General features: G+C 38.3%; 1 protein-coding gene across 2 annotated transcripts in view; it reads left to right on the top strand.

Annotated features, from left to right (window-relative positions):
• The window catches only part of COL4A2 (collagen type IV alpha 2 chain), a 225,859-nt gene that overhangs the window by 42,306 nt on the left and 159,665 nt on the right, over positions 1-23,888 (top strand). For both annotated transcript variants that reach the window (XM_077158665.1, XM_077158666.1), the window contains exon 4: positions 11,981-12,061. In XM_077158665.1, the coding sequence (XP_077014780.1) occupies positions 11,981-12,061 (81 nt within the window). The remainder of the gene's footprint in view (positions 1-11,980; positions 12,062-23,888) is intronic.

A 23,888-nucleotide genomic window follows, 5' to 3' on the forward strand; every position in this document is an offset into this window, starting at 1 on the left:
GTTGCCATAGATATTGTGAGAGCCAGTGGCTACTGTAGAGGGCAGTGGAATAGATATCAGGAAGTAAACAGGAATTAGGAAGCAGAAAGATACCAGAAATCAAGTGATCTAGATATTAGACTTCAGAGAAAGAAAAACCTTAAAATTTAGGCAGTTCATTCTTTAGCTGGACATCTTTTAATGCTGCAAGGTAGAAATTGCTTTCCTTTCAAGGTGGCCACATTTAACCTTACACATACTCTATGTCAAGTGTTTAAAAGTCTGATGCCCCACCCGACCCCAGTTCATATGCTCACTGGTTCCTACCTGCCTGCTCTGATGACAGCTTCATCCCTAAGTCCACTGCCTGTTTCTTCATTGTCTAGGTTCCAAGTTTCTGTACCAGATGACTCAAGATGAGGCATCTCCACGTCTCCACCCAGTACCTATGAAAGCAGCCCAACAAACGATGCTTGAATTGACCCTTCTGGTGATGACATATCACTATACTACTAAAAGGGGCACTTTAAAAGAAGGATGTGGGTAGTGTAGGGGCATTTCTGGATACAACACTTCTAGGATATGTTCATAATGGCTTATTATCAAGTATTAGAACCTGTATCAACTCCATAGAAGGAGAGAGGCATACCTGCTCTCCTCACTAGTGAAGAAACACATTCATATTCTGCTTTTTGCCTCGAGAATGGAGGAGAGTGTGGCCTTTGAATAAATGGCAATGCAGAGGATGGGCCACAGGAAATGCCATGCACACACCCCCCCTTTCAACCCAGCCAGATGCACCCACTTGTCTTCACCTGTGGGCTCAGACCCACCCACACTCTGAGATCATTTCTGGCCATAGGCAAGATATTTCTAAGGAAGCACTGGCTCATAAACCTTTGGCTGCGTTTCAATTTTCATTTTTGTGTCTGGAGCCCCATGCCAGCTCCCCAGGCCTGTTGCCTAATATTAATGACCCCTTAGATTTGGATGGTACAGAACACTTGATGAAGTACTTATATGTACATTCAGCCTTTGAATCCACACCAGAAACCTGTGAGACAGTTATTATTATCCTCACTTTGTGATAAGGATACGGCGATTAGGGAAGGTTATATCATTTCTCTGCCTACAGTCTGCCCTCTTTGTCACTGCCTGTTGTCTTATCTTCTGAGTCTGTCCTGATTTTTACTATCCAACATCACGTGTTCTGAACAATCCCTTGCCTGAAGTTCCTCATCCTTGACTTTAGTAACTCATATGCAGTCAGTCTATCATTTAGCCTATTTTAAATGTCATAAGCATAAATGATGTAATTTGGGAAAGTGCTGTGGCTTTGGCCTTTAGCCTGCTGAGTTCTCCCTGCCTGCCAGCAGCCCTCCCCATCTAGTAAAATGCCTGATTTTTTTTTTTTTTTTTTGCCAGCCTTGTCCTATCAGCACCCAAGCCCCAGTATTAAAATATAGCTGTCATAGATTGTCTTGTCAATAGCAATTTGGAAACCTCCCCTAGAGTTTGAGCTGCCAGAAGAAAATAGAAGGTGGTGAAGTTGGCTAATTATTGCTCATAAAAACATATAAGTATGCAAGTATGTGGCTCGTTCCTGATGACTCAAAGGAGGATACATAACGTAATGCCTCCTAGCTATGTCTGCTGCTATGGTGAACCAGGAGGAGTAGAAATATTATTTTACAGATGTTCACCTGGATAAAAGGAAACGTACTCTTAGAAAACCTGGAGATGTCATCCTATAGGCTTTTAGTTAGCACATCATTTCCCATTTGGATAATTCTTTCTGGTTCCCCTGTTTCCAACACAACAACTTGGCCTTCTTCTCCTTTTCCTTAAATTTCCATCTCCTGGAGGGCAGGCTGGGCCCAGTTATAACTGTGTGAGGAACTAATTGGTATTTAGTAAAAGGCTATCAAACTCATTTAAAATCAGTGAGAACTTTTGTCCATGAGCTATTTCACCACCTCTAGCTGGTGACTGTTTCAGAACCATTCTAGCATAAAGGCATTTATTTGGGGTGTCCTTGAAATGCTGTTAAACAAAGGAAACTCTGGCTGAATTGGCCACACGGTTTATTGGGAAGAAGGTTTTTGTTCTGTATGGAGTGACTGTGGCATGCATTTCCTCTGCTATATACCTTGTCTCACTAATACCATGTTGGAATTATTTCCTTCATTTCTAAAGCTGCATGTGAGGAAATGGCTTATATTTCCTGTTTTGATAAACTAATAGAATTTTACTGGGAACTTTGTTCCCAACTTGGCTTTCTTCTTAGGCTCTTTTTGGATTAAAAGGATAATTCTAAACAGTATGCCTTGACTGGACTTGGGACAAAGACAAAGACCTGTATAGATCCTTTTTTTTTCCTTAAATATGAAAGATGATTGCTTTTTTAGCAATAAGAAATGTTTATGTCAATTAGAAGGGTTATTCAACATTCCTCTTTATAGGAAGTTTGGGTGAGATGCTAGGGGCAGTCCAATGAGAAAATATCTGTAAATTCCCCATGGAGAATTTCCTCCTTTTGGCTGGTGATATATTGGCTTAAAAAGGCTTTTCCATGGGACTAGTTTCTTCAATCATGTAGAGGACAAAATAGTCTTTGTTTTAGAACAAATGAGTTTTGTTCTTGCATCTTCCTATAATTTGATTAATGCTCAACATTTCATATGTAAGTTGAGAACAATGGCCAGCCTTTTTTCTTTCATTCATATATATTGTATAAACTTTAAACGATATTTGCACTTGTGAAAAGCTGGGTACATTTCCATGGTTTTGTCCCCTTAAGATACATGTATTATTCCCACTGGTAGCTACAGTCCAAGGGCCAGCACTTTTCTAGAATAGACATGCCTGGGATTGGGTTTAGTCATGGAGCACACTGAACCTGAAGGAGAAGCTCATTCATTAATTTAGAACTTTCTCACTTTCTGTGGGCAAATCCTCTTTCACAGTGCCCACCCATTAATCTAGTGGGCAGCTCCACAAACGTTGATGTGCTTACCTGGAAATTGCATTAGAAATCTTCCAATACAGTAAATCTGGGGAAGGGTCTGCATTACTAAGCGTCTCCTAGGTGATGCTGAAGCTGCTGGTCTGCAGACGACACTTAGAGTTGCAATGGCCTAGAAAGAACAGCATTTCAACCAGGGATTAGCTAACCTTAAAGAGTCTAAACATTTTGTGTCTTATTTTCTGGCATTCAACTTATTATTTAAACCTATTTTTAAATGGCTCCAACATAAGTTTAAATTCAGTTTGGGCAAAGTAGCATTGAGCAGTTCGCTCTGCATTTTGAAATGGGGCTATCCCTCAGACATCTGTAGAGAACTACAGTTTTCACTAGATGGTTTCACTAGAAAGAGAAGGAAAGACTTCTCTTTTCTTCCTGTTGGTGCATGATCCCTAACTGAGCAACACGATACTCGCTTCTCCATGCTGCCATTGGATTGCTCAGATAGAGGCTGAGCCAGTAAAATGTGTGACCGGATGTCCTCTTTAATCTTGCAGCTGTTCTCATTGATCCCCACTCCAACTCTTGACTGAACCTCTTTTATAAATGGCGCAGCAAAGTCTCTCTGCTGGCAGACAGAAAAGCAAGCAGTTCAAGACAAGAAAGTTCTCCGTTTGAATCTGATATGTACCTAGTTCAAGGAAAACACCTGGCTTTCTTTAGAAGATAAGATGTCTTCAGTTTTTCAAAAACTGGAAGATTCACGACGGAATCCATGTCATGGATCTATTGTGATTTGAATGTGTCCGTGATGAACTGAATGTCCAGGCAAATAGCTGTATTTTAAAATCTTTCTAAATTAAATGATGCGAAGATTCAGATAAGGCTCTGGGGAAAAGATTCCCATATAAAAAATCAAGCAAGAAATCCCTTATTTAAAGCTCTCCATTCCATACTTGGAAGCAATATCTATTGTCCTCCAATTGGATATGGTCTAAGATATATGGAGAATACATCTTGTGCCTTTACACTGCCAATTGGCTCTTACGTGATCCAGGTCATCCCCAATTCCTAGAATTTCTAGTTAGTACAGCAATGCTGGGTACCAGTTCAAGATGGGATTAAATTCAGCAGGAAAAAAAAAGAGCACTAAAAGGATGTTCTGAATAAGAAAAAAAGAACTAGAATTGTTTTAGCATTTTGAGAGATTAAAAGCTCATCAACTGTGTCCTGGACACCCAGAGCCACCCTAAACACACTACAGGGGCAGGGGTCAAAATGAAGTCCAAGGGCCAGCACTTTTCTAGAATAGACATGCCTGGGATTGGGTTTAGTCATGGAGCACACTGAACCTGAAGGAGAAGCTCATTCATTAATTTAGAACTTTCTCACTTTCTGTGGGCAAATCCTCTTTCACAGTGCCCACCCATTAATCTAGTGGGCAGCTCCACAAACGTTGATGTGCTTACCTGGAAATTGCATTAGAAATCTTCCAATACAGTAAATCTGGGGAAGGGTCTGCATTACTAAGCGTCTCCTAGGTGATGCTGAAGCTGCTGGTCTGCAGACCACACTTAGAGTTGCAATGGCCTAGAAAGAACAGCATTTCAACCAGGGATTAATGACCACAATGATCAATGAGGAAGATGACTTTGTATCTAACCTGCTGCCTCCCGTCCTCTCCAATTTCATTTTCATATTATTTCCAGGAAAATTTTCCCCGAACTTTTAGTTTATTGTCTTCACTCTGTATTCTCCCTCATGCTACTTTGCTCTATGGCTGTGTCTACCCTCCTCATCCCTTGCCAATATGATGTTATTCCTATGAATAGTTGCAAGAACTACCCATCCTTCATCTCTCCCTGGTTCAATTCAGAGACATTCACAGACTACAGTGCTTATGTTTAAGCTATTTTGAATATTTTTTTCACAAAACTTAAAATTCACATTTCTTTCAAAGCTGTACCTATTGGTTTTAAGATGTCAGGAGCCTACAACAACATAGAAATTAATATTCCTCTCCCTTTGTCAACAGTGCCTCTCCCAACTTTTAATTCCTCTAAGTTTTCTTGAAGGAGCAGATGAGTCAAATTAGTCAAACTGATCTTCAGTTTGACAGTTGATGAGCTAGTTGACAAGTTAGGAGCACACACAAGTCCTTAGTAAATGTTTGCTTGTCTGTTGAATTAATTAATGATTAATCACCTTAGGCAAATTCCTTCCAGCTTTGGAAAGTCAGATCCACAGTTTGAAGTGGTCAAGCATCTGGCTCTCAGTTGAGCAATGTGGACTGAGAATGCCCCAGTTCCAATCCCTGTGGACTGTCCCTGACATTGACTGTGAGGCAGCAGTGGGATTGCAGTGGAGTGCCGAGCCAAAGTTGGAGGATACAACAATGTAGGGGCGTCCTGAGGGTAATTTAAAAAAATGGTTTTAAATTGAGCCCCAATTCCAGATGTTCTTCATTCCCTGATAATAATAATCTGATGGTCTTTGCTTTCCTAGTCCTGGAGGCTAGGGGTTCTGTCTTTCTACTTTATAGCAGAGAAGGCCACATACTAAGTAGCAAGAAGGTTGGTGTTTCTGCTTCCCAGCTGTTTAAACAAGTATCATACAGTGAGTTGGCTTAACACCAGGGATTTATTATCTCACTGTTTCAATGTCTGGAAGGTTTGCTTCCTCCCAGGGTCAGTATGTTCCAACTGGCCAACTATCTTTGGGGTTCCTTGGCTTTTCCACTACATGGCAATGCACATTCTCTTTTCTCTTCTGTGTTGCTTTGACTCCCAGCAGCTTCTGTGTCTGCCTGAATATCTTTGTTTATAATGACTTCAGCTGTATTGGATCCAGGCACACCCTCATTCGTTTTGGGCACCCCTTAACTAATAACATCTTCAAAGGTCCTTTTACAAATGGGTTCACACCCACAGGCCCAGGGGTTGGGGCTGAATTTGCCTTTTGTGAGGGACACAATTCAATCTCCAACCTTTGGCCTTTGTATGGTAATCGTATGCAGAATGATGGAGTATAGTATAAGCAAAAGGGTTCTGATTTAAAAGTTAATACTCTGTTAAAGGATATGATTTAATACTTAGGGCCTCGTTTGTTGCTTATTCACTCTCATACCATCCTCCTCTTCTTCAAAGTATTTACCACAATTTAATTTGTGTAGATTTAATTGTTTATTTACTTGTTTGATTTTAATATTTACTTGTTTACATGTCATCAAGGCAAAAACAATATCTAATCTATCCCTCACTTTATATCTAGGGTTTACCTAGCACAGTACATGGCTGAGAGTAGACAGACAGTTAATAATGAATGAATGCGTGAATGGATGAATGAATGAATGAATTTTCAAAGTGAAAAGGTGGATGGATTATCTCCAACATCCCTTCCAGCTGTTATATTTAGTTGGAATTGAGGCATTAGGTATTCTTTCATAGGTGCATTTGAAGGAAAGTGATTCGTAGTCCCAAGCTCCTAAGTGGGGAGCAGTTTCTACATAACATAAGGACATAGGAAATCATGCATGTGAGATTCAAACATTTAGCAGTTGGGGAACCCTCTCCCAGCTTTCACAGTGTAATTGGGATGAGAGCATTCAAACAAGCACAAGAGTTCGATGAACTCAGTTAAATGGATGTTGGATGGACCGTGACAGTGGAGTACTTTCCATACCTAGAGCAGGGTCTACAGGAGCCTCCGGGCCTTGGGAGGCCTGGTGCAGGAAACAACATCTCGTCCTTTAATCTAAGAGAGTGAAGTCCGTGACCAGGCACACCTGTAGATAGCGTAGATTAGAGCAAGGTATTGAAAAATCTGTTCTCGCAGATGGCAACTGATGAGAATTTAGACTTGAAATGAGAAACTAATGGAGAATTAAAATTGACATTTCATCTTATAACCTATGATTTTGTAGGAAGGTTAGAAACATCAAATGCATACAAGGACCTTGCAGTATACTGAAGTGAACTAGACCTTATAGGTGAAAAAGCATGCCTTCGTGTAGACTCTGAAATTGAACGTATGGACCAGGGCCAGATAATGTCCTTGGAGGATGTTGGGCAAACTCTGATGGTGGATGTAGGGTGGGAAGGAAGTTAGTCCTCTTTATTAATGAGTTAACAAAAAGAGTCATGGTTTGTCTTTAACTTGCAGCAATAAAATAAAGTGTTGGACTCTAGGTCTTGGAGCATTGGCAATGGTGGTGCGAACCTTTCGTACTCTTCTGGAGAAAGGAAGGGGGTTGGACACTGCAAAGAGCTTCACATAGCAGTCTATATATTCATAATCTAAGTTCCTTTGGAAGTCATTTGTATCTTGAGAATGCTCCTGGACCTGAGTCCTGTCCAAGGAATGCCTAGGCTCAGGTTGGAGACTTGTTCAGTCCTTAAGAGACTGTCTGGAACATATGCCCTGCCCTAATAAAGAAAATGCTTCCGTCCGTCCTGGAGACCTAGCATTCCAATATGTGGTACTTAGGGCTTTTTAGATGTTGGAATTCTTAAGAGTGCCTCTGTAGGACATGTAAGCTAATAGCAGGGAAATATACACACAAACATATCTTTAGAATTTCCATGGAAAAAACTTGCTGTGATGTTTAAGGGGGAGTGCTGATCAAGTCTCTCAAAAATGTAGTGCTCACCTTCTAAGACAAGGAATATGAGACATTGGCATATGTTTGAAAAAGTGTTAAGACTGCGAGCTATCAGGCTTTCACGGCCTAGTTCCAAAAGCAAAAAAAAAGGCCATTAAATTCTGAGTAGACGATGAAGAACTCATTTCTATAACAAACCCAATACTTTTTCCCAAACCTAGAGGAGAGAGTCTGTGAGATCAATTTGAATCCATTAAAATTATTCCAGCTTTTGATTTATATATAGGATTTGGCAAGTGGCTTTAAAATCAAAATTGAAAATAGCATGTGAAATATCAGATGGAGAATATGTCTAATGCTTTACCATTTAGACTGAAGTGTTCCCTTTATCCATTCAGAAAAAAAACAAAACAAAACTGGTAAATGAATTATTAGTGTAATGAGGGGCATCTACCAAGTCCCCTATTCATGTCACAGTCATACTTAGTAAAAAGTATCACCATGGCATCTAGATGTCTCCATTTGGTGCTGAAGGTAATCCATGAAACCTATTAAGAATGGAACTGGATTTCTAAAAATCAAGTATTTAAAGGGAAGGAATTTATGAAGCCCATTGTAAACACTGAAGCCATAAAAGATTAACAAATACCTAGCATCATTTTTTGAAAGGCTGAAAGGATTTTGTATATCTTTACTTCTACACTGTGGAACTTGACTGTCTCATCACCTCACTCAGGATTCAAGAAGAGATTCAAAATTCTTTTCAGATATTGATTTTCTTTAAAGGTTTTAAGATTTTTGGACTTTTTAGAATTCTTCAAAGTAGTGACTGATGTATCAGATACTAGATTAGGTAAAGAATTACAATAACAACACAGAGAATGTGAAATTCTCATATGAGTCCTCTCTAATGGAAAATTGTTAGCGAGGGAAAGGAATTTATCTATACAGAAAGAATGCTGAGCAGATGCTGGGGCCTAAGGTAAATTTGGGCCAGATGATTTTTAGGCAGAAGTTTATTTGTCCTGGCCATCAAATGTTGAAGGTGGTGGAGGCTGTGGCTAAGCAGGAGTTTCAGAGCGGGTCATGGAAATACCATCTGCATTCCCACATGAACATTCAGTACTGAGCTAGGAACAGGGAAGATTCTGGCAGAGCTGCTATCAAGTAAAACAGACAGAAGGCATGGAATTTATGAACCCCATTGTAAACAGGGAGGCTCCAAGTGGCCATCCTGTTCTAGTCAATGAATCTTAACTCATTGAAAACACCAGAAGAAAATGAAAGAGATGTGGTAAAATGTTACCCAATACATTTTTGCATGATAAGGTTGGCTCAGTGAACATAGAAGCTAAATGTGCCAGGCCCTTTTAAGAGTAACTGCAAGTAAGATTAAGATCCCACCATATAATTCAGTTTGGTGGGATCCAGCACAGTCTGGCTGAATATAAAACAGCAGGTGATCAAGCCAGAGGGGATTCTCCTAGAGAACTTGTGCAGTAATTCATCTGACCAATAAATTACCTGGCCAATAACTCATCAGGCCAGTGGCGGAAGGAAGGGTAGGAGAAAGAGATGGGACCAATTCTTGAATGATAAGAAAAGAGAGAGAGGAGGATAAATGTGATTGCCACTTTTGAAATTCCACAATTGGAATTTCTCTTCCTCCTCTTCATTGCCAGTAAGCATATCTCATTGCATGATATGGAAACAAAAATGGGTTTCCTTTTTAGATCCTTGGCAGTTAATGTCCCATGTATCCCTGAGGCTAGCACTGATGGACATAAGAGGTTTGTCGCCCTGTCAGGTACTCCAAGCTCATGCTGACCCTCCTCTGTCTTGCATTCACCACTGTCTGTATTATGTTATGAAGACCCTGCTCAATTTAACTTAACCACGAAATCGTGTCATCCCCTCTTCCCTTATCTGTCACCCACTCTTGCTCATTTCTGTGGACTCACCCCAAACATTTCCTCCTCCATGATGCATTTCCCAAGATGAGCTACTTCCTTTGCTCCTGGCTCCCAGACTACAAAACTTATCAAATAGTATAATTGCAGGTTCACTGTCAGTCTCCTTTGCCGTACACAGAATCCTTGCGTTCAGGAGACGTTCTAGACATTCAAGCCTCAGAACAGAACCTAGTTTAGCTTCTGGCACTAATCAGCTGTGTTGTTGCTTTTTATGGTGAGGGGGTAGGGTAGGAAATTTATTTTAAAATTGAAACAAAAAATTATGAAAGTCAATATTTGTCACTTTATGTTCAACTAAATTTAAGTTGAATTGCATAGACACTAAATCTTAAACAAAGCGTGAAGTGTTTTTTTTTGTTAATGTGCTTGACAAAATCATATGGTAGCATGATAGGGCTACCTTTACTTCACACGGATTTTTTTGCAGAATGATCATATAAAGGATGATTTTGACAAAAATTTTGGAGGGCTTCATCTGCACAGGATTCTTAATCATTCAGTTTTTTTCCAAATCATTCTCTTTTGCTATATCAGAGTACATTTTAATTCTACCAGATTCTCACTTATAATTTGCTTGTAATTAAGTCGTTTGTCAGGAGCACCTTCACTGACTTCACAGAATCTTGAATCTTTGGCAAGATTGACAATTTCACTTTGCCATCAGGTTACATTGTATTTTTACCAAAATGACAGACTCATAGGTGAGACTAATTTTAATCAAAAAGGAAGTCGAAGTAAGGATTCTACTGTATAAGTGATTGGATCATTCATGACTTTTTTTTTTTTTTAGATTTTTAACTTTTTTTTATAGTATAGTATAACATATATACTAAGTAAAGAAATAAAAAAGCAATAGCTTTCAAAGCACTCTTCAACAAATAGTTACAGGACAGATCCCAGAGTTTGTCATGGGCTACCATACAATCCTCTCAGATTTTCCTTCTAACTGCTCCAGAATAAGATGCTAGAGGGCTTAAATATTTTTTTATCATCACAATCGGCTTTTTTTTCCTTCTTTTTTTGTGAAAAATAACATATATACAAAAAAGCTATAAATTTCAAAACACAGCACCACAATTAGTTGTAGAACATATTTCAGAGTTTGACATGGGTTACAATTCCACAATTTTAGGTGTTTACTTCTAGGTGCTTTAAAATATTGGAGACTAAAAGAGATCTCAATTTAATAATTCAGCATTCATATTCATTTGTTAAATCCTATCTTCACTGTATGATTCCACCATCACCTTTGATCTTTCCATCCCTCTCTTTAGGGGTGTTTGGGCTATGGCCATACTAAATCTTTCATATTGGAAAGGTCTGTCACTAATATGGGGTAGGGAGATGGAATTATCTGATGTTCTGGAGAGACTGGGCTAGGTTTCAGGACTTACTGGACCAGGAACCCATCTAGAGGTTTTAGGTTTCTGGAAAGTTACTCTAGTGCCTGGAACCCTTATGGTATCTTATATATTGCCCTAGGTGTTCTTTAGGATTGGCTGGAATGGTCCTGGTTGGGGTTTGGCAGGTTATGTTAGATAGCAAGGTGTAAGAGCAACCTCCAACGTAGCCTCCCGACTCTATTTGAACTCTCTCTGCCACTAATACTTTATTAATTACACTTCTTTTCCCCCATTTGGTCAGGATGCAATTGTTGATCCCACAGTGCCAGGTCTGGATTCATCCCTGGGAGTCCTCTCTCACATCACCAGGGAGACTTTCACCCCTGGATGTTATGTCCCACATCGCAGGGAGGGCAATGATTTCACTTGCAGAGTTGGGCTTAGAGAGAAGTGAGGCCACATCTGAGCAACAACAGAGGTCCTACAGAAGTAACTCTTAGGCATGCCTATAGGTAGTCTAAGCTTCTCCACTACCTACATAAGCTTAACAAGGGCATGGCCTATTGATTTAGGTGTCACTAAAGTTTGACACAGTATCAGGGGATTCCTTGATGGTAAAGTTTAATAGTTCCATATTCTTTCTCCCATCCCTCAAGGGACTTTGCCAATACTTTTTGATTATCTGCTTACTATACTCTAGGATGTATCTAGGCATTACAATAATCTATACACGATTAAAGGACCCCTTTCTCATTCTGTGCTTCTGTGTTCCAATTGCTCAAATGAGCTATACAGATAGATTGGGTTAGATTATGCATTACAGAAAATTTCAGTTCCAGACCAAATAAACTTTTCTTCCACTGGTCTCAAAGAGTATATGTGGTTCTAAAATACAGACACTGTCTTCGTTATCCCTATGTTCTGAATTACTTTAACCCCAACCTGTTCAGCTTTGTTCTTATCTCTTAAGCAGCCATTTTTAAAAGGTGTGTTGAATGTTTTAAATGAATACCTAGTTGTTAAGAGTTGGAAAGACTCTCAGCAGATGGTATTAGGATACATATTGTAGTTGAAAATATTTTAAGTGAATCTTTCTTTGCTTTGTGTGTTGTTTTGGCAGGGTGTGAAGAAGTTTGATGTGCCCTGTGGAGGAAGAGACTGCAGTGGAGGCTGCCAGTGTTATCCCGAGAAAGGAGGGCGGGTAAGTGAAAGCATTGTCTTGTTCTAACAGACATGCTAGGGGCCATGTTTATTATAAAGGCTTTTTTTTTTTTAAACAATAAATGTCTGTACCTTATACTTCCACTTTGGATGAAACTACTTTTATATTGCCTAATTAGTAACAGTTGCACACTTGCTAAGAAATCTAATGAAGAAATGTTCTCTACCAAACAATAATATAATGCAAAAATGGGTCAATTTATACCATTTTCCTAATAAATTGTTAACAATGTTAATATTTACTCTTGTTGATTGTTGTAAGTGCCTATTTGCTTGTGTATATGTGTATGCACACACATATATAATGAAACCACATTTTATACTTATCACTTATACATAATGCATGTATTTTGTAAATTATATAAAGAGAAGCATGATATATAAATTGGAAAACACTTGCAATTGTACCACTGATAATCATTCTAACGTTAAAAATTATTCTGCTCATTCCCTGAATGTCCTTTATGTATCGTATTTCACTGGTAAGAGAAAAAAGTCTACCCTGTATTATCACCATAAAACCTGCATGTTTGGTTCTAATGTTGGGTCTAATGTGTTCAATCGAAGTAAATCCTCTCTCATTCTGTTGCCTATAAAGATGATTTTTGAGTCTTGGCATTACTAATTTTTAAAATGTATATTCTTTATATTTAAATCTAACTTTTTAGAGGTGCAGGGAGTAGTATTTAGTTTCATGACACAAAGTCTTTTGAGTCATTATGCCTTTGAATCACACATTCCCCTCTAGGACTCACATGCTTGTCTGTATTTTCATCTGGCAAATGCCAGGTCGTGAGAGGCCATGGGGGGTTCTTGTCTGCATTGCCACATTGCTATTTGAATCATAAATTATAGCAATCTTTGGGTTCCAAATGACTTTTACCCAGTTGAATCCTGAAGTCAGTTTTTAAAATGGCTTTTTTCACCCACTGGTAAGAATAAACCCCTTGTTTGTGGCTTGGCTTCTGGTGGCTGGGGGTAATATGCCTATGCATCCTCTCCTAATTGATCCCCTCTAAAAAAAATAGACAGGTAAGATTTTACAATAGGGAACTGCTTTAAAATTTGAGTGGTATTACTTTGCTTACATGTGACTGCTACAATGGCAAAGACCACAACCCTCTAGGAGGCTTTCTGCCATTAGAACAAAGCTCCCATCACCTTGTTCTATGTTCATCGTCAGTTGCAATCTTCAAAATGGCTGTTTTTATTTTAGAAAAAAATTTTTCTCTGCTTGGAGTGGAGACCTTATGCGTTAGGAATTGCTGGTTAAAGATAACTTATTAATATTTAAGAAAGATAAATATTTTTTAAATATATGGAAGCTGTTTCTTGAGGTTTATAATTCCTTTGGGATCACTTATGTTTCTAGTTTGCTAGCTCCCGAAATGCAACACACCAGAGACAGATTGGCTTTTAATAAAAGGGGATTTATTTTGTTATTTCTTCAGAGGAAAGGCAGCTAACTTTCCACTGAGGTCCTTTCTTACATGGGAAGGCACAGGATGGTCTCTGCTGGCCTTCTCTCCAGGCCTCTGGGTTCCAACAACTTTCCCCGGGGTGATTCCTTTCTGCATCTCCAAAGGCCTGGGCTGAGCTGCGAGTGCTGAGATGAGGTATGCTGAGCTGCTTGGGCTGTGCTACATTGAGCTCTCTCATTTAAGCACCAGCCAATTAAGTCAAACATCATTCATTGCAGCAGGCATGCCTCCTAGCCAACTGCAGATGTAAATCAGCAGCAAATGAGGTTCACGTACCATTGGCTCATGTTCACAGCAACAAAACTAGGAGCCTTCACCTAGTTAGATTCGGTTGACAACTGAATCTAACTACCACAACTTACTATAGATTTTCCCTACTATGCTCATGCAGCCGTGTTAAAATGGTTGATTGCAGACTCTCTGCTCCCTAAGCACTGGTCTAATGCATCCTTACATGGACATGGAGTAGATAAATTAGTGGTATACTAATATTTTTGAGACTAGACTGTGTCAGATGGAGTTAGACTCTGGAGGGACTTGACATTGTTCTCCATATCAATAGTCAAACAGAACCCAAACATGCACTGTCTCTAATTAAAAAGAACGCTTTGAGTCTGTCCCTCTACATTGCCAAGTAAAGTTGAAAGTCGACATCTTTCTGGGTAATTTGATTGACATGAGTAATCCAATATCCAGGATGGACTTTGCTTTCCTCTAATTACTCAGATAGGTTATCAAAGTCAATTCAGTTAAGTTGAAATTTGGCAATTGTTTGGGTAATTTGTTTAAGAGACACAGCTAAATGATACCCTACTTTGGAGCTAATACTGGGAGATTTATCATCTCTGGTTCTCAGATACCTGAAATATTGCTAAGTCTACATTTCACTTTGTACTGTGTAATACTCAACACCATCATTGAGACTGGACCATGCAGAGCCAGTCATTGGGTTGTTTTTGTGGTTTAGCCAGGCTGTCCGGTTGATTCATGTGTGCCATTGGATATTGGTCAATAAGATGATGGAAATGGCTGGCAGTAAAAAGTAAGAGAAAACTTAATGATGATAAATAAGTGATATCATTTACCATTTTTCATAGAGTGGGCCCAGTATATTACTGAAAATATTTATTGTTAGGACAACTGTATGTACTTTATCAAAAGATTTAAGATGTATTGCCTATTTAAGTACTACAATCTGGGTATATGTGTATTAAGTGTTTGTTAATTAACAGAGTTATCCAACCGTGTTCCTGCAGAAAGAAGAGTTATTTCTGCCCTACCTCTGCATTGATAGTATTTTTTTAAAGTAATGTAATACATAAAAATAGCAGTTGGACAGATTTTTCTGCTCAAAGAGTTGTGAGCATAGTTTGTTCTTTCCCACAGCTTCCCCTGGGGTCACTTGCTATATATTTTCCCTTACGGTGCTACTGTAGCAGCGATAAAAATGCCTGGCTGCAGAGCTCTCCACTCCCTGAGCACTTGGCTAACTCAGCCTTATAAGGACATGGGGTAGAGTTAATTTCGTCCTCACCATGGTGACAGCCAACACCAGAAACTGTATGTTACTGGATAACTTTTTGACTCTAAGCAGAAATCACAAATGTACTATGGGTTCCAATTCCAAATGAATTCTCATGTTACCAAATGAATGAGCTTTGTGTAAAAAATGTTTGTGCCTCATTCTCCACCCGTAAGTGCTGGTTATGGATTCTCATAGCAGAGAGAGCATTGTGTCTCACAGGCAGGACCCCCCAGCCCTGTACACAATTCCAGCAAGCCATGTAGCTGGGATATGAAGAGGCAGGAACTACAGCCCAGCTCTCTATACACTCAACACTCCCCAGTTAAAGCTGGAAGGTGTTATGGGGTCATCTGACTCACACCCTTTAGTTTACATAGGGAAACACTGACCCACAGGTCAAACTTCACACCTGTGAGAAAATTGAGAACAAAAGTTAACTTTTCAGATCATTAGATCCATTCTTTCTTCCAATCCAATAATATTTGTGTCTGCATATCTCTTCCCAGATGTTGATCTGTGTGAATGAAATTCTCTAGGATTGTGGGAGAGGAAGCAAATGGAGATGAAAAGAGGTTTTACTCCCCCTTTTATTTAAGAACTATGCTCCCCTAGCTAATTTCCTAACCACCACTTCAGTTGTTTAGTGAAATGAAAGACTAAATAACTTAAGGGATATTTTAAGACATCATTCTTGTTTGAGGTTTGTATTTCAAATTATGCCTATTAAGTATATTGGAGTAATTAAAAGTTATAAATCCTAATTCACTGACAGTGCCATGTGATTGAAATACACAGAAGGAAAGCTAACTAACTTCAGCCAAAAATCCTAGACTTTTTCCACCACTAAAGTGTCACACAATCATCAATACTTGACAAAGCTCCCAATCCGCTTTTCTTTTTCTATTTTTTTTTCTTTTTTCTTTCTTTACTGTGAAGATGCAAGCCAGTTGAATGGAATACAACAGAATAAATTTCTGTTATAGAATTTGTCAAAGCAGAGTTATTGCTGTGATATAGCGATTTATAGGATAAAAAAATAAAAGCACAATGAGGCATGTGATTTAACAAGTAATGACAGCCTTGCCTTTGCTTATTAAGTCACTGAAAGAGTTGTAAAATTCTCAAAATTTTCACAGTGGGGTCAGGTTTAATTCATTGAAATAACTTTCGATGGCATCAACCTTCACAGAACTCCGTTTTCCCTAAGGCAACTGGTCATTTAAGGAAATGACAAATACTTTGACAGACCGTTGGGAATGATTAAGATGGTCCATTGGCCCTGACAAAAAGAGAAACCAAAGCCCCATTGGCAGCTCCTGAGTGAGTGAATTGGCATCGCTCACATCACTCAGCTTCATCCAACCAACAGTCTCAGAAACCTACCCTTTGCTCGACGGGCGAGCTGCAGAGCTAGGGACTAAACTTCAGGAATGTTTGCAACTGAGAGACCTACTTGCTTAAGCAATGCGTAAATGTTTGGAATAACGTGTTGTGTTTAGCAGTTACATTTTTTTAAGATCTTAAGAGTTTCCCACAGTCTATGAATCCCTGGACCAGGGTCAAAGTGAAAGCAAATAATTCTTCAACTCTCAAGATTACTTAAATTCAACAGTATAAATCAAAGTGAAAGAAACCAAAGAGACACTGAGCAAAAGGGGAAGTGAAGAGAAGAGCAAACAGTAAGCTCTTGGATGTGCGTGAAGATAGATGAATGGGAATGCAAGAAAATTCAGTGTCTTTGGACACTAGCTGTCAGGTCAGAATGGTTAGCAGCCATGTGATGAGAGAAACAGACCCCTAGCCTTTGGGAAAGGAAGTAGAGTGAGCCCAGAGCTGCTATGACCCACACACTGATTGGCAAGATCTCTCTACTGTGAGCTGTAGTCTTGCTATAATTGTCTTCTACTCTGTGATTACTGATTATAAATGTTATCCTAAAATGTGTACAACCAAGATTTCAAAAGTAAAACTTTTGGGGGGGACATGGCAATATAAATCTGAAGATTATCATCTTTACTGTGCCCCTGTGGAAGGATATTCAGCTCATGATGTAGATATGTGGTTACCAACTCCCATAGGTTTTCATAAGCAGTGCAACTGTTTATCTCAGTTTTTAGAAGATATTTACAAGGACAGAATAAAAAATTAAATTATATTACAGCAAACCATAGGGGCTGCTGTAGCAGACCTCTTCAGAACACCTGCTATTTTGCCTGCCAGGCAGTTTGTAATATTGTGCATATTTAACAGAAATCATCTCCAGTTTTTTTTTATACACCATCACATAGCCCAGAAAGAATAAAGAATTGTTCAGAAAAGGAAAAACAGACTGGCTCCAGGGCTTTTATAACCCCTGTCTACACATAACTCTCACCCACTTTCAAAATCATGCAGTTATAAGACAAAATGAAGTGTCAGTGGCTGAGAGTTTCAAATAGAGTCGAAAGGCTATCCTAGAGGTTATCCTTACGCCTTATATAGATACCCTTTTTTAGTTTAAGGTGTATTAGAGAGGCTAGAGGGAAGTGCCTGAAACTGTAGAGCTGTGTTCCAATAGCCATGTTTCTTTAAGATGATTGTATACTGATACAGCTTTCGCAATTGACTGTGTGATTGTGAAAACCTTGTTCTGATGTTCCTTTTATCTATGGTAGGGACAGATGAGTAAAAAATATGGATTATAAATAAATAATGGGGCGGGACAAATGTTTAAATAAATTGAATAGAGGGAAATACTAGTTGTCAATGAGAAGGAGGGGTAAGGGTATGGTATGTATGAGGTTTTTTTTTTCTTTTTATTTCTTTTTCTGGTGTGATGTAAATGTTCTGAGAAATGACCGTGGTGGTAAATATACAAATATGTGATGATATTGTGAACCATGGATTGCGTATCAAGTATGGAATGTTCATATAATAAGAGTGTTTGTGTTGTATGTTGATTGATTTTATTAATAAAAATTTTTTTTTTAAATCGTGCAGTTATATTTAGCCTTTGGAACAAAGGTGGTTCTGGCTCATCCAGTTCAATAGCAGCTGCAGCAACTCGGTGGCTGTTATGTGCTGGGGGGGAAATAGTAGTGCAGCTAGTTTAGACAATGTCCTCCTATCTTGTAAATCCCATATTGATGAATATTTTAAAGTGGCATTTTCTTTCATGTTTGCCATTGTAAGAACTTGGCTTCATTTCAGCGGTAGAATTTTGCATTCCTGCAACTGTCTATAGACACTTAGTTTGTATCTGCTGCATATAAGGTTCCCATCTAAGAGAAAGAGCTCCGTTAGGTGAACAATAAGGAGGATTCCCTGAAGAACAAGGGAGAAGACCTGGAGGCGAGGGTGCATTTGGTGTAGCTAAGGGTCAGTGAAAAAGCCAGCTGGACTATAGCAAAGCAAGGACAGGAGGTGGAATTATTGGGAGATGAAGTCAGAGAAGGGATGGGGAGGGTGGGGAGCCTATAAGGATCTTAGAGAACCATTTGACTACATGAGGTAAGAAGCCATTAAGGAGATTTTAATACGTTATGTAACTCGCCCAAGGTCAAGGAGCTGTTTGTATGGTGGAGTGGTTGAGGTCTACATTTTGGTGATTCATCCTATTAGGATCTAGTACTAGTTAAAGAAAATTCTAGGGAAGACCTCAAAGACAAAAAGAAGATTGCACATACCATAGTTGGCTATGAAAATTTTAAAAAATTATTCATTCACTCATCAAATATTTATTGCACTTCTTTTATGTGTCAGGTAACTTCTAGGCACCAGGTTTACAGAGGTAAACAAAGCAGTCGCTAATCCTAATCTTTTGGAGTTGATTTTCTAATGCCATGCCCTCCAGTGGAATTTTCTGCAGATGGAATTTGCACTGTTCCAAAGTGGGTCTTTGAGTATTCAGATGTAGCTAGTGAAATGAATGAACTGAATATCAAATTTTATTTAATTTTAATTAATTAAAATTTAAATTAAGTAGCCCCTTGTAGCAAATGACTACCATATTGAACATCACAGCTCTATTGAGTGAAGAAGTGGGGCTGGAGGTAGCATCTAGGGAAAGAGAAAGATAGAGACAATAAACTCCCCATAAGTATTTAAGAATATTCTAGATATTGAATCCTAGAAAAAAATAAATCACAATACAAAATCAAGGTTTCATGAAAATAAGAGCAATATTTCTACCTGGGGTTATCTTTATAGAAAGGATGCTGTCTCAAAAATAAACAGACCCCAAGAATGCAGGACGTTGGAATTGGTGTACATGCAAAGTAGGTGAAGAAGTTTCCTAACTGATTCATCACCTCATCCTCCAACTTACCTCATGCCCTCTTAGAGAAATTGCATTTTTTTACTTTCAAAGCCTATGCTCTGATCATGGCCATCTCCGTTCTGAAAATTCCTAGTCCGTGGATGAGACCTTTGCTAATCCAGTCCAGTGCTTTTGAACATAAGGTGACTCATTGTTTCCATCAAGATTGACGTAAGCATTTTCTTAAAGTAGGACTTTTAATAAACTGTTGTAGAAATGAGTTAATTATGTAACTGGGGAAGAGAGAAGTAATTGCTCTTTCCCTTATTCCCCATCTACCCCAAATGATAAATATTTAATTTCAGAAGGATCGAATATAATACTATTCAGGATTTGATAGAAAATGGAACAATTTGGAGCCCATCTAAAGGAATACATTATTAGAATCCTAAAAAAATGTCATTTTAATACCATCCCACTGAATGAACTCAGGGTGCTGATGATTTTAAGTTTATGCTTAGAGAAGAAATTATTTCCATTACCATTGATATCATTGTTTCCTTCGTATGAAACATGGTAAACTTTACGTTTTCTACCAGCAAAATACATTATTAAACAATAGGAATCATGAAAGTCTGTGGTGAAAACTCAGTGCTTGTGGTCTAGCATTTATCAACTTCGACAGAAATTGACCATGACACATAGCTACTTACGGTAACAGCTAAGCGATTATTTGATAATGTAGTTAACAAAGAACACATTCACTGTGGGTACAGTGTATTTTAAATGATTAATAATGAAACATGGGCACATTGGATGTCTTAATACCTAAGTACAGAGGAAAAATTAAAATATTTTAGTATTTTGTTTCTTCATCTTCTGATAAACTCTACACACACACACACACACACACACACACACGTGCTTGATTGCTTTGGCAGCCTCTGCCACATTCCTTCATGATGAGAAAAGTACACTGCTCTCACAGTTCCAGGTGTTGGCAATGAAAGGTGATCACTTCAATGCCATAAAACACTAAAAACCTGTAGTGAATTTGTCTATTAGCCTAGCAATAAAATTTCTAAAGCCCACCGTCTTCTTCTGAGAGAACCACACACATATATATTCTATTCTGAATTTACATCCAAAGAAACCACAGAGTAATTTTCATAGCTTGGGAGGAGAAAGGAGTTGAGTTGAGAGAGAAAAATTAATACTTTTTTTTTTTTTTACTTAGCTAGGTCGCTGTTCCCCCAATCTCTGGTTTTGATCATGAACTGTGATCAAGTGTTTTTTGTTTTGTTTTAAAAAACAGAGTGGGAAACAGGGATGTTAGTGAAAGAAAGGTCTTTGCTGAAGCATAGAAATGAGCCCTGGGATGCCCCTTGGCTGGTTGTGTGGAATGGAGAAACAGGAGTGACCCATGAACCCATACTCGGGGTATGGCCGCAGCAAGCAGAGTCCCAGAGGCCACCCAACCCTGGTCCATTACTAAGAATGATGACAGAATTATTAATTGGGTTCCCGTCTGACATTTTGCACAGTTTGAGGGAAATTTACTTCCTTTCATGACTTTAAGGGAAACAAATACCAATCAGTTCATGGCTAGGAAAATGGTAACTATTACATGTCTTTATTGAAAAGCTTCACATAAACTCCAAGGGACTATTAATATACTTGGATAAGAGGAATTTACACTTCTTCTGGTCTTATAAACAAAACTAAAAATTGGTCTTAGAAATCCTTCTTTTTCCCTAGTTCATGAGGGAATGTTTGACAAGTATAGCATGAAAGCATTTTTCCCTTTCTGCTAGAGAAGGACTGCCAATCTTCAAAGACTTGTTTTGTTTTATTCACTTCCAATTCATTCTTAGTAAACAATTGCAGGATTTCTAAAGGATCAGGGCAAAGCTGATATTAAACATTATATACTTTCTAAAAGCTCCTCTGAAAACAAATATTTTCTCTGAATTTGCATTCTCTTACACAGTAGGAAAGAAGAGTGTCCAAAACTGTTAAGTCTTTCTATGGAACCAGCGTACGTGTTAAATCTTCTCAATCCAATTTATCTCAGCAGTGTTTTAGTGTTATACAATCTGTAATGGGTTTGAATTTTCTTGCTTGTAAGTAGTCTTATTTCAGACTACCTTGATAATCAAGAGAAAACTAAGATTGTTTTTGTGAAGTTTTAAAAATTACTCTTTTTTTCCTCTAGAGATAATAAAAATAATAACCAGAGAAAAATGTCAGAAATGACCAAACCAAGTGGCCATATGCATATTTTCCTCAATGAGGAAATTTTTAATTTTTGATTCTGCTGCCTAAAAGCATACATAAAGCGGAATATCTCAGGAAACAAGAAATCAGGGTCATCTCATCTCTGCCTTATTTTTTCTATCTTTAAATCAGAGGAAATGATTCCTGTCTGTAACACTCACAGGTCGCTCTGTGATGTACATCAGAAAGAACATGCTTTATAGATCTTTTGTTGCATCATTGGCATTAATGTGATCGTAAAAATAAATTTGTTTTCGAAGTTTTAGGTATTTTGAAATTTTCTTAAGAAACAGACCAGCCAGCCTGAAGCCCTAAGCAGCCTGAGATTCCGAGCCCTTTAGTATCCCACCCAAACCAGTTCATTATGGTGTAGACAACCAAATCATTCAAGTCATCAGATGTCTGACTCATATGGAAACTAAAAAGCAGAGCTTCAAAAGGGCATATGTCCCTACTGATTCGAAAGATCAAAACATCCCCACTCCTTTGCTCTCTGTGTCCAGACTGAAATTTTAAATTTTAGAATAAGTGACACAAGAATAGACCCCCTGATAACCCAATACAAGCCCCGTATTGATGATAGTTTCCTACCAAGCCACTGGGAGGGCATTAAAAATCCCCACAATATGAACAAATTTTGCATCCAAAATACTTTTACAACCCATAATTCGTGAAGATTTAGAACCAGAAAGAGAAAAGAAAGGAATGGAATTCATTAATATTGGGCAAATAATATCTCTGGCCCAGTAAGTGCTCGGCTTTGTCAGCATCGATGTTTTTTATTAAATTGTTGTCTTTGTAAGACATTGTAACTGTTCTTCAAACTTAAAATCTGTTTTAAATGAAGAAACAGAAGTTTGAGTAAATTCTATGATGAGGTTCATTTCTGTAAAAAAATAGAAGAGGTGGCATGTTTTAGCTCTGCTTGATATAATTTTAAGAAAATACATTTTGAATGGCAATTATGGTATCTTCAAAGCCTTATGAAGATAATAGATGTATTTCAAGAGGACCTTAATGTCAAGATCAGTTTTATATTTCACATCCGTAATTAACATCTGTCAACAAAACTATCCTTCCTTAGATTTGGTAAGATAATTGCTGGCATAGGCTTTGAGGATGAATAAATTCACATTGATTTGGAACAGATTAATAGAACTCTATGTCTTTCTAGGAAGCAGTCCTCTTTTGTTTATGTTGCTTTTGACATTGCAGTCTTTTCAACCCAACTTAAAGAGGTGGCAAATCTTATAGCCAGATAGCCCAGATGCACCAGCCATTGAGTACAAGATCATAAATCTTTAACAGATTTTACTGTATGCGCCCATGGCCCCAAGCCATATCATTGCAACCAAAAAGAAAGAGAGGATTGACTAAGTAACCCAGGTAATTCAAGCAAAACTCTGAAATAGGAAACCAGGCTTCCTGCACTCAAAGGCCTTGGGGTGAATTCCTCATCATTTAACACCTGATATTTAACATCATTTAACACCTAACTTTTGAAACAGATGAATAACTATTCTGTTCTTAAAGAACTCTAGGGAAGGAGGTTGGGTAGCCTTTCCGGGTAATTTAATGAAAAAAATAATAATAAAGAATAGATTTGTATATGTCCAGAATAAAATTCATAAAGAACTCATATATATATATATAGTGAATTTTTGCAAAAGAAAATAATCTAATTCTTAAAAGTTGGACTAAAAAAGTTCAACTCTTTCTCAAAAATAAAATTGATCTTTGAGATGCTCATATAACATTGAGTCCACTTAAAATTTCAAGTCAGATTTCACAACTTTACTTCAAAGAAACTCAATGGTAGACTTGCCACTGACAAGAAACATAATATTTGAGCCCCAGGATGCTTCTGTTTATTCCCTTATCAGTTTATGTCTTTCTAAGTTGTGTTTTCTCTCTAGCTGTGTTTTATCATGACCTGGTTTTCATTTTAAAGAGCATATTTTTAAAGCAAGAGATTACAGAGGAATGATATCTGTCTACATATCTGTGCTGGTTTGGAGCTGCTGTGTACCCCAGAAAAGCCATGTCTTTACTCCTCATTCAATATTGTTGGGTGGGATCTTTTTTATTAAGTTGTTTCCCTGGAGATGTGACCCACTCAATTGTGGCACTTTTTGATTAGGTGGTTTCCATGGAGATGTGTCTCCACCCTTTCAAGGGTTGCTAACTGGAGCCCTTAAAAGGAATCATTTTTTAAAAAGCTTCAGAGCCTACACAGCCAAAGACTTTTGGAGATGCAGAAGGAAAATGCCCCCAGGGAAGTCTTTTA

The sequence above is a fragment of the Tamandua tetradactyla genome, chromosome 4 (genome assembly GCF_023851605.1).
Source record: "Tamandua tetradactyla isolate mTamTet1 chromosome 4, mTamTet1.pri, whole genome shotgun sequence".
In the NCBI taxonomy this organism is placed as follows: Eukaryota; Metazoa; Chordata; class Mammalia; order Pilosa; family Myrmecophagidae; genus Tamandua; species Tamandua tetradactyla.